Genomic DNA, 17,522 nt, shown 5'->3' with positions numbered 1-17,522 from the left:
CAAATGCCAAACAAAAGTCTAGGGTCGCGCGAAAAAATAGGGTCAGTCAGGATACCGTAAACAGAATATTTTTTTTGGGGGGGCCTTAGGCATGAAACGTCCAACTTTGAAATTTGGGTGGGGGTATTCAGGTGACAATAACTTTTTTGTTTATCAGCAAAACTCTATAAAACTTTGCTATGTTATGTAAAATGAATGCCCAAACAGACTAGTTAGCAGCATATCTAAAATAAACTGAACACAAAAAAAATTTCTTCTTTGTGTTTGTCACGTGTTCCAAAAAATGGGCGTACAAATTTCAACAAAAATCATGTTGTCACCCCCATAAAATTTTTACCTTTAAAGATAGCACAATTCTCTTTGCAAATATGAAAAGCTTATTCATTTTCCTTTCATTTGATATGTAACTTTCTATATTTCATTTAGAATATGACCCCAGATAGCCACTCGGCAAGTAGGCACCAACAGCACTGTAAAATATGCCCTAAAACCCCCGAACTGGTAAGAGTTAAGTGGTACAAATTTCTAAGAAATCGAGAAATTTGTGGAAAAGTGAAAGCCCTGAATACAACAGAAGTGTATACAGTAAATCACCATACCGCTTATAATGATGGTTTACATTAGTTTACATTATCTAAAGAGAGCCTGGTTTTATAGTTTATATATATATTCAAACACACTGGTTTGAAAATAATGGATAATAGGTGAGTGCATAATTCATGTGTGTTAAATTGCATCAGTTTATGTGCATGTATTTTAGCGAGTGTGTGATGAAATATAACAATTACCAAAACATCTAAATCAAAAGCACCATACAGTGTTTGTTCACAGTAAATCAGTAAAAATGTTATGTAAACATCTAATCAAATATTCCAGTACATATGTATGCATGTAAAATGTGCAGTAGCCAATGCAGAATGGTTATCTGCGAGTCTGCAAATTAGATGAGTTTGTCTGCTATTCAGCACAAGCGGGATTGATAATGATATTAGTATGGTTTAATTCCCGCTGAGCACTGGCCGTTACTTTTTGTTTGTCTGTTTCTTTGAAGCTTTTTGGCTCACGTAAGTGTAGCCTATGCGATCGTAACTTTGTCTGTCTGTGCGTGCGTGCGTGCGTGCGTCTGTGCGTGTGTATGTCTGTGGTAGAAACTCTAACATTTGAAGACGTCACATTACATTGACGTCACATTATGACGTAAGAGGGTTAGACGTCACGCGAAGGAAGTACTGACAGTCTCGGTCATTATTATTTTGAGCGCGCCGAGACTAGTTGGCAGTCGTGTCCTTGTAAGTAGGCTACATGCAGACAGACAGATCTAGATCTAGTGTCTCGCTTTCTTGCACAGTTTCACCTATGCTCTTTCTGTGTGTGTGTGTGCTGTGTGTGTTACTGTTTGTCGATTTCTTACGTGAGCCTTGATGGCTTCGCCTCTTGTTTTTAACGAGTGCAGTTTGCAGTTTTGCTGTTTTGATATACTGATTAGGCAGTGTTAAAGTTAACAAAACATTGTTTGCAAAGTTGTCCCTCATGTGTACAAAATGTCTCTGCTTGCCATGCGGGATCTGATTATGCACATGGACAATTCTGTTTGTTTTTCACACCATATCCACCTCACAATACAAGAAGACGTGAATGGTCAAAACGTTTTCACAAATAAGACACGGCAGAAAACTCTGAAGACTGAGAATGTAAGCAGTGTTTGAAAGGAAGAGGAAAGGAGAGGGAACAGGGAACCAGAAATGGGGAGAGACTGAACAAATGACACATACTGCTAAATAACAAATCACATCTTATCAAAACTATAGTGTCACCCTCAATGCATACACAATTGTACCTCGATCAAATTTTGCTACAGTAAACACATATTTATATAAATATATAGCCACCATTTCAAGTCAAAACCCACACATTAAGGTACTGAAGCAGGAGGATCACATTATGGGAAGTTACGGACATTACTATCACCAGTTTTGTAACAACACATTAAACTAATACAACTGATTGTCTTTCTCACGTAAAAAATCTTTGAAAGTCGCTCTCAACCCTGAGAATGCAGATGCTGACAGTACAGTTTATGTTGACCAATTGTTATGTCAGCTTAATGATGATACAGTGTAATTTCATAATTTGTTTTTCGCAGCCTGTTGCAGGTTACAGGATAATTTAGGCGGTATTGATGCCTGGTGGTGAAGCACTCACAAAAATACCACCAACCTCAGGTTCAACCATCTATGATTTACTTAAAATGAAGGATATACCACCAATGTACTCAATCTTGGAACAACAAAAGCGTAATCTCTACATGTTCAAAAACAAAACTTTCGTTCACATCTGACTTTTACGCTCAACAAGAATTATGCATATGAACCCACTAGCTGTTAAAACAGAGTTAATCCAAGATATGGCACTGAGTCCATCAGTCAGCTATACCGATGAAAGATGGATGGCTCCAAATATTGGTGTACATAAATAATTACACATAAGGCTGCATGCATTCTTATCAGGAAATGTCTTGAAAACTGAAATGGACCCTTGAAAGAGCATGACAGAGTGCCAATTAGTAACACATTGACTTTAGACTTGAGCATTTCTTTTTTACAGTTTCCTAAGCATTATCAAGCTAGTCAGTATGATTGAAACATTTGTCAAAACAAGTTGGTGTCTTTTTGCTTTTTTCGCTTCTATGACTGTATATAATCTTTAATTTGGTCCAATTAAGTTAACAATCTCTATACTCTCTAAAAATATTTGGGACCATGCTCAGTTGAGGGATTTCAGTTTTCAAGCCAAGAAAACCACATGGGGGGGACCTGATAAAGAAAGATACACATGATCACACCCAGAATAAAATACTACATCCACAACACGTCAAAGTTACCTGCCCCTGAGAGGTCTATCCATATCAACATGCAATAGAAACAGATTAAATTCACGGCAAAGCAGAAATACATCAATCAGTTACTCAAATTAAAACAGAAAAAAATCACAGATGCAACAACTATCTTTTGTAACAATACTAGTACTTTAAGAAAAATGACAAATTCATAAAACAAATTATTGATTAATGCACAAATTATAACTGAAATAAAAAGAGAAAAAAATAATCCAACCAATATGAACAAAATAAATAAATAAAGGTAGTATAGTATTAATAAAGAAAAGAATAGAAAGGAGGAAAAAAAACAAAAAACAAAGAAACAAAAATAGAAACAAAGAGGAAGAAAAAACCCAATAAAGAAAGTAGTAAAAATAAAAAATAAATCAAAGTAAAAGAAGAAATTATCCAAGAAGATTGTAAACAGTGAGTATTGAGAAGAGACAAGAAGTTCACACATCACATCACACATGCAGTTTGATCCTACGCTAAGTCTCTCGCTCTCATTAACTTTCTTACTTCGGGTACTTGACAATGGATGCAACCAACGTACAACATGTGACAAGAAAAGGCGAAATGATGAAAGAAAAGACAACCAAAGACAGACTCAAGTTTTATACTGCATTGCACCAATATGTAAGACATTCATAGACACAAAATGATCCCCCTCCACCCCCCTCCTCCTGCATTCTCCTACAGAAAACTTCAGTTGTACCAATGACACATGGTAACGGAAACAACAATATGTCCTAATAAGTTGATCCTTCTAAAATTCCCCGCTTGAAAGAAGACAATTGTCCCTTCTACCTTTGAAAAATGCTGTGATTTAATACAGAAGTATAAGCTCGCAAAATTATGATCATTGTCAAATTTATCAGAAAGCGAAAGCGGCAAAACTACTTCATGAAGGGGAATAAAAGACCTAGCTGTTCTTATATTCAAATGAAGGGAAAGGTATTCAACCTCATCTCTTACTTCAGAGAGAGTGCGTACAGAACGAAAGCACGCACTGACACTGACATGTCAGAATACCGAACCCTTTCTATTTACAACTCCTTGGAGCCCCCCGGGAATGCAAAACAAGAACAACATGAGACAAACACAGCAGACCATGCACCATGCTGAGAACAACACCAGATGATAGATGATCTAACACACACACACACACACACACACACACACACACACACACACACACACACACACACACACACACAGAGTGCAGTGACCTAACTCAGCAGCCAAAGAACTCATAACAGTTGAGATTTGCCAACTAAACCTTACGATGCACAGTATACAATCACCCAACCACAATCGTGCACAATTCAATGACTGATATAATTAAAAGAATGAATGACGTCAGAATTGTCAAATAGCCCTGCATAACCTGAGAGAAGATCTGCTGAAGGGACATTAAACCCCAAAAACCAACCAACCAACCAACCTGAGAGAAGATGACACTGTACAGCCCACAGTGATATGAACAAGATGACAATGAAACGTGCCAGAGAACAGTGAACACATAAGAGCAGAGTGGTCGACTCACCTCAAACACCTCAAAGCCATAGATGTCCAACACACCCATCACTTTGGTTCGTTGCCCTCCCCGCACCTGGAAAACAGAAAGGTAAGAGATGCAAAAAAAACTTGCACCAACTATATGTCTGTTGAATATGCATGAAAAAATTGTTGTACATAAACAGTAAAAATACTGCTGCAATAGGTTACACTTCAGCAAAAATCGACACGACATCTGAAATAATACAATCATGTAAAAAGAAAATCTACTGAGCAGGGTATAGACTCAGAAAAGTTCAAAACGTTAGTTCCTTATCAAATCATATTTGCACAGGTGTTAGGTGGAACAATATGTCACTGAAAGACAGCAATAATTTAGCAAGATAAGGAATAGAAACCAAATAATATTTTACAAGGCAATAAAATGTCAACACCAACGAATCGATAAACAACTACTGAAAGAGGAAATCAGATCTTTGTGAGTCAAATATTTTCTTTAAATGTCATGGACACAAATATTCAGTCACTGGTGCTAACCCAGTCTATGAGAAAAATCATCATTGAATTAAAAAAAGTCAGCAAAACCACACCCTCATAGGTGTGCGTGTGTGTGTGTTGCCGTATGTGTGTGTGTAAGTGTGTGAGTGTGCGTGCAAGTGTGTGTGTGTATGTGTGTGTGTGTGTGTATGTGTGTGTGTGTGTGTGTGTGTGTGTGCAAGTGTGTGTGAGTGTATGTGTGGCTTGAGAAAACCCTTGGAAGCTGCCTGACTAGTAAAGCAAGGTAGCATTTTTAACTACGAGAGGGTAAAATCTGTACACTTTATGGAGTTCTCCACAACTTGGCTGTGGCAGCTCGATCATCCTAAGAATATTCTCAGATATAATAATTCCATTTTATAAAGATAAAATAAAAACTTTATTGTCTGATTGTGGGTAAAAACAAAATTCTTTTGGCTTGTCACACACAATATATTGTCCTTCAGTGATCATCAGACCTGGGAACCTTTGTTTTGCACTCAGAGTATTCTCAAACAAACTTGGTGTATTTTCAGAACAAGAAGGGCAAAGCCCATACGACTCACATGCTTTACACATTTTTCCTACCAAAATACATGTGACCTTGACCCAAGGTCAAGGTCATCCAAGGTCATGCAACACAAAGCTGTTAATTCAAGACATAGGAAGTACAATGGTGCTTATTGGCTCTTTCTACCATGAGATATGGTCACTTTTAGTGGTTCACTACCTTATTTTGGTCACATTTCATAAGGGTCAAAGTGACCTTGACCATATGTGACCAAATGTGTCTCATGATGAAAGCATAACATGTGCCCCACATAATTTTTAAGTTTGAAACAGTTATCTTCCATAGTTCAGGGTCAAGGTCACTTCAAAATATGTATACAATCCAACTTTGAAGAGCTCCTGTGACCTTGACCTTGAAGCAAGGTAAACCAAACTGGTATCAAAAGATGGGGCTTACTTTGCCCTATATATCATATATAGGTGAGGTATTGAATCTCAAAAACTATAGAGAAAATGGGAAAAATGTGAAAAATAGCTGTTTTTTAGGCAACATTTATGGCCCCTGCGACCTTGACCTTGAAGCAAGGTCAAGATGCTATGTATGTTTTTTGGGGCCTTGTCATCATACACCATCTTGCCAAATTTGGTACTGATAGACTGAATAGTGTCCAAGAAATATTCAACGTTAAAGTTTTCCGGACGTCCGGACGGACGGACGGACGGACGGACGGACGGACGGACGGACGGACGGACGACTCGGGTGAGTACATAGACTCACTTTTGCTTCGCATGTGAGTCAAAAATGAGCGTACTCCACACAGCATTTGAACATCCATGATTCAAACATGCTTCACATGCGTCCGTCGCACAGTTAATTAAGTTTACCAATACATATAAAACAAATACTTCTTTCAATATTTACTGACAAAAACTGTAATCATGTGTCAAAATACTGGATCGGCTTTGAGATGCACTTGTGAAGAAAAGCTGCCTAGGAATTTTTCGTCGTATTTTTTTCCACTGACTGTATGCGTACAAAATACGGCGAAATCAAATAGGTTCCCAGGTCTGGATCATGTTCAAACATGTACATGATTGCTAATGATCATCAGAACCTAAGGATAAATTTGTACAAAATGTGACCATGAAACACATGATTCTGAGTGAAAGGTGCCTTGCACTTTAAGTCTACTGAAATGAATTGCAGAGTCTACAATCTTGGTGAAGTGTACAAATCTACCCCTCTAAGTGTAACACACTAATTGCTGTACATCTAATAATAATAATAATGCATAATATTTATAAAGCGCATGTATCCAGGGTTTAACCCTGCTCAAAGCGCTGTACAATCATTGGAAAAATACAAAATATAATTATTTTAAGTGCAATCACACACATATCAATTGGTTGAAGTCCACCGATCTAACACCTCCAGCGTAATTAACTAACTAATACTGTACATGTTTGCGTGCATGCAAACTACCTACGTATGTCAATCTGCATTAGATAAAATAAATTTAAAAAAAATAAAATAAAAAAAAATAAAAATTAGGGTATACTGTGCATTTACAGACCTTGCTGAATATTTACTTCCACAGAAGAGTTTTTTGTTTTTTGTTTGTTCGTTCATGGGCTGAAACTCCCACGGCTTTTACGTGTATGACCGTTTTTACCTCGCCATTTAGGCAGCCATACGCCGCTTTTGGAGGAAGCATGCTGGGTATTTTCGTGTTTCTATAACCCACCGAACTCTGACATGGATTACAGGATCTTTTTCGTGCGCACTTGGTCTTGTGCTTGCGTGTACACACGGGGGTGTTCGGACACCGAGGAGAGTCTGCACACAAAGTTGACTCTGAGAAATAAATCTCTCGCCGAATCTCGGAATGTGGGGACGAACTCACGCTGACAGCGGCCAACTGGATACAAATCCAGCGCGCTACCGACTGAGCTACATCCCCGCCCCCACAGAAGAGTGAAAATATTTGTACATTTCATGAGAATGTATGTCCTTTTTGTCTCCTAAATACATAGACTGCTAAAGTGGCCATGTCAACAAAGGCAAAAGAATGGAAATTCCAGGCGGCTCACAATTCCAGGCGGCTCACAATTCCAGAGAAATTTTACTTAAAAAAAAAGCATTAAAAAATTTAAAAAGAGGAAGGAAAAGGTTGGACACGAGATAAGTGTGCAAAAAGTAGTTAATGTCAGCGTGTGACCATAGACCAGAGTTTAGTTTATGAAATGTGACTGGTGTTCCATTTACCTCACAGCACTTTGATGCACTCTGCATACACCTTACCATGCAGGGACATATTACCAGTCACTCTATGACATGTGACTGCTGCCTCAATAAGTACTGCATTTTTACCATATTCCAATAATCTTACTGTCAGGACTGTTGAAGAGTTTCTCGTTAACATTGATGGGTAGGTTGCCAACCATTTCTTCTTAAGTTTCAGACTCTGAATGCCAAACAAAATAGATGCCTATTCACAGCACACTTCCATTGAACAAACAAACAAACAAACAAACAAACAAACAGACAAACAAACAAACAAACAAGATTGAAGAGATTGGTAGACTTCGAACAAATGCTAAAAAAGGAAGGAGAAGATGAAGAAAAATGCGGAGTGCCCCAGTACCCATTATTTTGTTACAGTGCACAGCCTTTGTAGGTTAGTGATAGATCTGATTCAAACATACCGATACTTCCTGAAAACAATCAACGTCAAAATCAATCCTTCTCCAGGTCACAAAAACCACATTAATTCAATCAACCCATTCTGAAACCTTTTCAAAAGCAAAAATCAGAAATTTAAGACACATACCGCAATACCAAAATGAAAAAACTTGATACTCCAGCAATACAGAACAATGTAAAAATAGAACGTCAACACACTTTACAGAACAGAGTAAAAATAGAACGTCAACACACTTTATTACCAGCTTATGTTTGTCTCTGGATCTGCTTATGGAATCTTGCTGGAAATATGTTTACAAATAAACATTAAAAATACAAGAATTTCTCAAGATCACATCCATCTGCATGTACTACTTTTTTCTGTTTAAAAAAAAACAAAAAGAAACACACACAGCTAACAATTCCTCACCAGCAAAACAAAAATGTCACAAATGCACACATACAGAGACACACAGACAAACATACATGACCCAAGACTTTCTACTACCTTAGAATCACTAACAAAAAAACACAGTTGCTGAAATTCATATAACTGTTAAGTAAAATTTCTCTTTTAGTTCTTCATACCTTTATGCTGTCGTTGATGCGGTTGACAAGCCAGGAGAACATGCGACTGTAGATGGCCTTGCACAGAGCGTCACGTGCATAGTAGGACTGAAACAAACATGAGGTATCACAATAAAACACACAACCTTTTCTGAAAGGAAAATAGATGCATATATGCACTCAAGGATAAGGATAATAAGGATAAGATTTTATATAGTCCATGAGGGTAACCTCACAGAAATTCGGGCTGCTTTCTCCCTGGGGAAAGCGAGCTGCCATACAGTATACGGCGCTACCCATTTTTTTTCTTTTTTTTCCTGCATGCGTGTATTCATGTTTCCAAGCCCTGAGACTTAATGCCGTGTGAGATGGAATTTTTTTTACACTTTATTCCAAGTCACACGGGTATTTGGTGGACATTTTTATCTATACCTATACAATTTTGCCAGGAAAGACCCTTTTGTCAATCGTGGGATCTTTAACGTGCACACCCCAATGTAGTGTACACGAAGGGACCTCGGTTTTTCGTCTCATCCGAAAGACTAGCACTTGAACCCACCACCTAGGTTAGGAAAGGGGGGAGAAAATTGCGGCCTGACCCAGGCCTGAACACGCAACCTCTCGCTTCCGAGCGCAAGTGCGTTACCACTCGGCCACCCAGTCCAGACTGATAAAATGCAAGTGTCAAAACTGTCAAAAGTAATGCATCCAGGCATAGAATGATAGTACAGACAGCCAAAGAGATATGTAGTGTCATTATGACCCTTCCAACAGCATCAAGACATGGACAGACAATATAGTCACTTTTAACAGAATCAAGGCATGGAAAGACAGACAGACAGACAAACAAACAGGAAGACAAACAGACCAAAAGAGAGGGCTTCACACTGATATGCTGAGATTTGTGACACTTTTAACAGCCATAGTCCTCACAGTGCATCAAGGGATAGATAGACTGACAGACAGACAGAATGACAGACAGACAGACAGACATACCGGTGTTAAGCCGAGATCTGTGGTAACCATGCCACTTTTAACAGCGATAGCCCTGTGCATCAAGGCACGGAAAGACAGACAGACAGACATACAGAGAAAGAGCTTACCGCTGGTACGCTAAGATCTGTGGTGACCATGTCCCCTTTAACAGCCACAGTGCGGTGCATCAAGGCATGGGCAAGTGTGTCATAGGAACACCCCAGCAGTCCTGCTGCTTCCTCAACCTCTGTTCACACAAACACACAACATACTTTCACATTAAAAAGCAGTGACATCCACAGTTTCAGAAATCATTTGTAGCCATCTCAGAAACTTTCTTTACTTTCTTTATTTGGTGTTTAACGTCGTTTTCAACCACGAAGGTTATATCGCGACGGGGAAAGGGGGGAGATGGGATAGAGCCACTTATCAATTGTTTCTTGTTCACAAAAGCACTAATCAAAAATTTGCTCCAGGGGCTTGCAACGTTGCAACGTAGTACAATGTATTACCTTACTGGGAGAATGCAAGTTTCCAGTACAAAGGACTTAACATTTCTTACATACTGCTTGACTAAAATCTTTACAAAAATTGACTATATTCTATACAAGAAACACTTAACAAGGGTAAAAAGAGAAACAGAATCCGTTAGTCGCCTCTTACGACATGCTGGGGAGCATCGGGTAAATTCTTCCCCCTAACCCGCGGGGGAGATCTCAGAAACTAAGACAAAGATACTTATCTCATGAGTCAAACAGGACATTTAAAAAAAAAATCCTTTCTGTTTTCTATAACAGAGTTAAAAGATGATCTGGTCTTCATTCAAAAGCGTCTCGGAGCAATTGTAAGGCTTCTTTTTAAGCCTACTGTCTATATGATACTTACCGAGACAGTACTATTCTTGCACATTATCTATTATAGGCCGAAAAAAAATTGGACAAAACGCTGAGTGGGTACAATTATCTCCCATAACCATGCGCCACCGTGGATCCCAAGCACTGTCCGAGTGCTTCCCCCTTACAGGATGTAGGTGGCGCGTCCTCTTTCTTTATGAGCTGCAGACCCTCAAAAAGCCCATAACATATCAAGAGGGGAGGCGGGAGGGAAACTCTAATAGTACTGTCTCGGTAAGTATCATATAGACAGTAGGCTTAAAAAGAAGCCTTACAGTCAATATAACACTTACCTCGACAGTACTATTCTTGCACAGAATACCAGAGTGGTGTGAGGGTGATATGTAGAGTATTAAACTCCTTAATCAAAATCACTTAAATCCAAGGATTAAGATACCCAGGCAATTTTCGAACAGTACTACCGTAAAAGAAAATATACCCAAGAAACAATACCTTAGACTGACGTGACCATGCTGGCAACCACTGCTGTGTGGTGAACTCAATGTCAAAGTCCAGGCCACTCAAAGCTTGAATACCACTGAGTCTACGGCAAGTGGCTAAAGCGATGAGGAACAATTAGTCTTAAAAATCAGCAACTTGATACTGATGCCTGCCAGGGGTTCAAACTCATTGCTACGCAGGAGTTTGAGGACCAGAAAGACATCCCCCTTGGGAAATGAAACCCGAGGTTTAGACACCGCTGCATTGCTAATACCCGAAAGGACATTAGCGATGAGGGAGGACCTGATCAAGTGTTCAGGTCTGCGACCAGTAGCGGCCGCAATCGTGGAAGCGATGGCAGATCTGTATCCAAGAAGAGTCTTAGAAGAAAGACTCTTCTTTTGATACACTTCCACCAGGAAGTTGGCCAAGTCCTGTGTTGAGGGATAAAGCGGCTTTATCCCCTTGGACAAGGCGAAGGTGGCCCAAGCTCTCCAGCGTAAGTCGTAGAGCTGATTAGTTGATCGCCTCTTAGCGTTCAAGGAAAACTCTACTGAACTCTTGTGCAATCCTAGTGCAAGCAGTTTGGAGCGCACAAGAGCCATGCGGTCAAGCACAGACTCTCTGGACGTGGATGAGGGAGGCATGATCGAGGCTGGAGCAGACCTCCCCCGTCCAGATCCAGAGGTAGAGGGTCTACGTGGGTGAGACCGCGAAGATCTGGAAACCACGGAGCTGTTGGCCAGTAAGGCGCGACCAAAATCAGTCTTGGTCGTTCCTGCAGATATTTTGCCAGCACCCTCGGAATCAGAGATGTCGGGGGATAGGCGTAAGCATCGAGGAGCCTCCACAAGAGAGTGAATGCGTCCAAGTGGAACGCATTCATGTCTCGAAAGGGGCTGACGTACCTGGGAAGCCGAGCGCTGAATCGAGTTGCGAACAGATCGATCAGAGGACGGTCCCACCTTGCCCACAGACGCTGTAGAACGTTGTGAGCGATGGTCCATTCTGTGGAGAGAACCTGATCGCCCCGACTGAGAATGTCGGCCAGGGCGTTCAGTTTCCCCGGAACGAACTGGACTGACATCCGGACCTGATTGGTCTGGCACCAGAGCAGAATCTCCTCCGCCAACAGGGAGAGGGACCGAGAATTGGTGCCCCCCTGGTGGCGAAGGTAAGCTAAGCATGTGGTGTTGTTGTCCCCGTTGAAAATCAGAGGGGCCAAGGACAGGCCGAATGGGAGGGCCCGAAACTCGAACACTGTGCCCTCCCAAACGAACCGGAGCAGATGTCGGTACCCCGGGGCCACCAGGATGTGGAAGTAAGCATCCTGGAGGTCCCAGACATGGCCCAATCGTTTGGCCGGATGGCCAACCGGACCGACGAAGGGGTTTCCATCTTGAACTTGCACCTGTGAAGGTACAAGTTCAAGGTGGAGAGGTCCAACACCGGCCTGAACCGGCCGTCCTTTTTGGGGACGGTGAACAGGCGGGAGCAGAACCCCGGAGAAGGCTGAGAAAGGGGGTAGACCGCCTTCTTCTCGACCAACGAGTTCACCTCGTCCTGAAGAGCCTGCCATCTGGCAGGGTCTCGAGGAGGGGGGAACGTCCAGGGTAGAGCGGACAATGGAGGTTGTGACGACAGCGGTAGAGAAAACCCCGACCACACCACCCTCAAGAAAAACTGGTTGGAGACCAGTCTGCCCCACGTGCCGCGGGCCCGAAAAAGGGAACCGACGGACGAAAGAGGGGCAACTTGAGGGGGCGTCAACGTAGGGCCGGGACTCACTGAAAATTCTGCTGGCGGGCAGGCGCAGGCTTGCGACCACCCCCCCTGGTGGTGCTGCTTCCCCTTACCTGTCTGAGCACCCTTCGTCTTGCTTGGGAACGCAACAGGCGCCTAAGAGGAGGAAGAAGGAGGCAGTGAAACTGGCTTCTTCTTCTTCTTCTTCTTCTGAGGCTGGGAGCTGGAGGTGACTGTAGCACTTCTCTTACTCCCCGCCGCCGTCGCCGAAGCAGCGAGGCCAACCATCAGAGAATCAGTGTTCCTCTGGCGTGTGGACTCCACCACAGAACGAACAGTGTCCGGATGAAAGAGGGAAGAAGGCTGAGGAAACGTGTTCCTCAGACTCTTCCTCATATCCGGAGGCACTATAGAAGTAGGCAGAAAATGATCACGGAACAGGGCCAATAAAGTGGACCCGTGTTCCAATGGCCAATTCTGCCGCAGACGTCACGCACGATCGCACGGCATGCAAAGCCCGATCCACTCGAACCGTGTCAAGGACCCGAGTGGAATCGGACTCTGCCCGATCGGGAGGGTCCAACAGTGTGGACAGCGTGCTCATCCATGTCAAGGCCTGTGATTGGGCCTCGACTGTGGAAGAAACGGTGGCCTCAAGATTGTGGAACGAAGCAGAGCTCAGTTCCACCTTCTTGACCGAAGGCACCTCCCCAACGAACACATCACCGTCAGCCCCACCCTAAACACTCGAAGTCTGGAAGGGAGAGTTCGAGAGTCAAAGGGAAAAGGGAGGGACGAAACAGATTGGACACGAGGAAACAGTGGAGGTGCGCCTCCCGAAGGAAAGCATGGCACTGAACCCGCGTCCTCCCGAGGAACATAGGTCGCGTTTGCACGTGAATCTGTACTCCTCAGGCGATGTGCTGCCGCTTCCACCGTGGCACTAAGACTAGGGTGGAACGCGAATTGCCGGCGGCCGGATCGTTCATAAAACGAGCCGCCGGCAGACGCGGCGTGAGCCTCCCGCGCCCGGGCCGAAGCGGACTCAAAGGACGAGAGGGCGTCTCAGGGAAGGACGTCCTGAAACTGTTCAAACGTCCTTCTAGCTGTGCGAGGACGAGCCTCCTGCCTCTCGTCCTCAGACGTCCACGTCCTGTGTGTCAACACTAGACGACAGACGCTTAAGAGAGGCATCCGTGACGTCAAGACGCCGCGTGATGTCTGTCATGTACTGTTGGAAAGTACGAAGCATAGCTTCGGAAGTTCCATCAGAAACCGGCAAGAGTAGAGGATCAGTGTTAACCTCAGGGCGACCCTGATCCTCCTCCCTATCGTCCTCCGACTCACTCTCCTCTTCACTTCCCAACAACTCCTAAAAAGCAGGAGTGTAGGGAGCTTGAGGGGGAAGAGCCGAAAGCGATGAAACAGGCTGTGAAGAAACGCCCACAGAAGCAAGAGGCCGCGAAGACCCCTGCCCCAAAGACGAAACGTCTCCAGCAGCCGAAGGGGGAGAAAAACAACAACCCTGCGACTGTTGGGTCAGCCCAGCCAACGAACCCCCGCCATTTATAGACTGAACAGGAACCCATCGGGTCTGATCAGAAAAGAAATGGTCCGGTCCGGTCGGGGGTGCCGATCCGGTCCGGTAGGGTGGTCCGGTGTTCTGGTCCGGTGTCGTACCATCCGGAGGTCCCGTTCTGCACCGAACCATCGTACCCACAGAAGTGTTCGGGTGGTTAGGTCCGGACGTGGACATACCGTACCATCCGGTCCGGTGGTCCGGTTCGGTGCCAGACCATCCAGACCAACAGAGGTGGTCGGGTGGTCCGGCACCGGACCATCCGGACCCGTAGGTCCGGACCCGTAGGTCCGGTACCATCCGGTACCATCCGGAGGTCCTGTTGGGCACCGAACCATCCGTACGCACAGAAGTGTTCGGGTGGTTCGGTCCGGGCGTGGACGTACCGTACCATCCGGACCCGTAGGTCCGGTTCGGTGCCAGACCATCCGGACCAACAGAGGTGGTCGGGTGGTCCGGACCGGTCCGGTAGGGTGGTCCGGTGTTCCGGTCCGGTGTTCCGGTCCGGTGTTCCGGTCCGGTGTTCCGGTCCGGTGTTCCGGTCCGGTCCCGTACCATCCGGAGGTCCCGTTCGGCACCGAACCATCCGTACCCACAGAAGTGTTCGGGTGGCTCGGTCCGGACGTGGACACACCGTACCATCCGGACCCGTAAGTCTGGTGGTCCGGTATGGTCCGGTTCGGTGCCAGACCATCCGGACCAACAGAGGTGGTCGGGTGGTCCGGTCCGGACCGGACCACCGGTCCAGCACCGGACCATCCGGACCCGTAGGTCCGGTCCGGTCCCGTACCATCCGGAGGTCCCGTTCGGCACCGAACCACCCGTACCCACAGAAGTGTTCGGGTGGCTCGGTCCGGACGTGGACATACCGTACCATGCCGGACCCGTAGGTCCGGTTCGGTACCAGACCATCCGGACCAACAGAGGTGGTCGGGTGGTCCGGACCGATCCGGTAGGGTGGTCCGGTGTTCCGGTCCTGTGGTCCGGTCCCGTACCATCCGGAGGTCCCGTACGGCACCGAACCATCCGTACCCACAGAAGTGTTCGGGTGGTTCGGTCCGGACGTGGACCTACCGTACCATCCGGACCCGTAGGTCCGGTGGTCCGGTATGTTCCGGTTCGGTGACAGACCATCCGGACCAACAGAGGTGGTCGGGTGGTCCGGTTCGGACCGGACCACTGGTCCGGTACCGGACCATCCGAACCCGTAGGTTCGGTCCGGTCCCGTACCATCCGGAGGTCCCGTTCGGTACCGAACCATCCGTACCCACAGAAGTGTTCGGGTACGGTGGCTCGGTCCGGACGTGGACATACCGTACCATCCGGACCCGTAGGTCCGGCATGGTCCGGTTCGGTGCCAGACCACCCGGACCAACAGAGGTGGTCGAGTGGTCCGGCCCCGACCGGACCACTGGTCCGGTACCGTACCATCCGGACCCGTAGGTCCGGTGGTCCGGTTCGGTGCCAGACCACCCAGACCAACAGAGGTGGTCGGGTGGTCCGGTCCCGACCGAACCACTGGTCCCGTACCGTACCATCCGGACCCGTAGGTCCGGGGGTCCGGCAAGGGCCAGAGGTACTGTCCCGCACCGGACCCTAAGGTCCGGTACGGTCCCGTACCATGGGTCCCGTCCGGACCAAACCCGGAGGTCAAGTCCAGTCGGGACCCGTGGGTCCGGTTCGATCCCGACCCGTAAGCCTGGAACGTTCCGGACCCTTGGTCCGGACCATCCGTCACCCGAACACCAGACGCTAAGGAATGGCGTGGGGTCAAGACGGTCCGGTCGGAGGTGTCGGTCTGAGCAACAGAAACAATGTTCCCGTCGCCCTGACCATTCGACAGAAGTACCACGTTCTGTCGAACACCTCCACGTCCAGTAACTAGTCGGCCGGAGCGTTTCAAGAGGGACAGCCACCAGTCACACGGACGTCAGAGGGAACCGTAGTAGCAGTGGTCGTAGGCACGAAGCCTGAAACCCCTGCCCCCACAGGACCGCCCTGAACGGGGTCAATTCGCATCCCAACCCCAGCGGGGAGGGAATTCAGAGACCCCGTCATCTCCTCCGATCTCCCCCCCCAGGAGGCCGAAACTACTGTCGAAACAGCAGCAGACGACCCAGCGAGGGAGTTCAGAGGAGGACCCGTGTCCCTCCTGGCTTCCACAGCGGTGGAAACCGAGGAGGGCACAGGAGAGGCACCGGAAAAGGAAGATTTTAATGCCAACTGCACCCGGTGTTCCCAGGCGGTCACCCATCCAAGTACTAACCGGGCCCGACGTTGCTTAACTTCGGTGGTCGGACGAGAACCGGTGTTTACAACGTGGTATGGCCGTTGGCTGTCAAAACCTGAGTCTCTCCAGTAGCCCCTAGATCGGATTCACCAACCCCCAAAGAGGGTTGGGAATCGACCTGCCCCCGGATTCGAGCCAGGGAGGAGAAGGAAACCTTCCCCCCAGGCTTGAAACCGGGAGGAGCTGAAGCCTGAGACTGAGGGCCGGACAACGGCGTCGAAGGGGGGGAAGCCTGTTCCACTGAAGGAGAAGGAGAAAGAAGCTTTTTCTTTCCCCTCGACCTTCCCCGAACCTTCGACGGCGCAGCCCCGCCCGAAGTCCCAGGCTCAAGCCCAGCCTGTTTGAGCAAGCTCGCATTGAGCTTGCTCAAACAGGCTTTCTCCGCCCTCCCTCGCCGCAAACGCAAAGCGTTTGGGGAGGGAGAGTCGGAGCGCCGAAAGGTCCCCTTCTCCGTGCGTAAAACATGACGCTGGGCGCCCGGAGAAGGGTTGCCCCCGGCAGACTCTGGTTCCGTAGAACCAGAGCCCAAAACAGGACGAGACATCCTACCTCGCCCTGTACGTACCCTTAAAGACCGAGAATTAACAAAATTCAAAGAAAATTTAGGTCAATACTCGAGTGAATGCGGCGAAATGAGAAGCAGACGACCGGTCACCACGAAGTAGGACGGGAGGCACGCCGAGTCCGCCACACAAAAACGGAGGCACAAGTTGAAGGAAACACAACGTAGCCTCAAGCCAGAAGTGGAATAACACACAATAATCCAACAGGTGATAGTCCACACAGAAAAGAAGCCTCTTAGTCCAAAATAATCCGGGAGCGTAGCAGAAACACAGCCGGTCTGACACGCGCGAAAAAAGAAAGAGGACGCGCCACCTACATCCTGTAAGGGGGAAGCACTCGGACAGTGCTTGGGATCCACGGTGGCG

At 46.2% G+C, this 17,522-nt stretch overlaps 1 protein-coding gene and 1 non-coding gene across 2 annotated transcripts in view; both read right to left on the bottom strand.

Annotated features, from left to right (window-relative positions):
• LOC138947096 (unconventional myosin-Ia-like) overlaps window positions 1–17,522 on the bottom strand; it is a gene marked incomplete in the record, with an annotated part of 197,757 nt that overhangs the window by 54,196 nt on the left and 126,039 nt on the right. The window contains 5 exon segments of the mRNA XM_070318537.1: window positions 2,882–2,896; window positions 4,425–4,490; window positions 8,369–8,407; window positions 8,694–8,780; window positions 9,776–9,894. Coding sequence (XP_070174638.1) covers window positions 2,882–2,896; window positions 4,425–4,490; window positions 8,369–8,407; window positions 8,694–8,780; window positions 9,776–9,894 — 326 coding nt within the window.
• LOC138947880 (5S ribosomal RNA) lies at window positions 16,521–16,639 on the bottom strand. The gene has a single exon (XR_011449851.1). It is a non-coding gene; the product is annotated as a 5S ribosomal RNA (ribosomal RNA).

This window comes from Littorina saxatilis, linkage group LG14, assembly GCF_037325665.1.
Source record: "Littorina saxatilis isolate snail1 linkage group LG14, US_GU_Lsax_2.0, whole genome shotgun sequence".
Classification (NCBI taxonomy): Eukaryota; Metazoa; Mollusca; class Gastropoda; order Littorinimorpha; family Littorinidae; genus Littorina; species Littorina saxatilis.
This window is presented reverse-complemented; position numbering and strand designations above follow the sequence as displayed.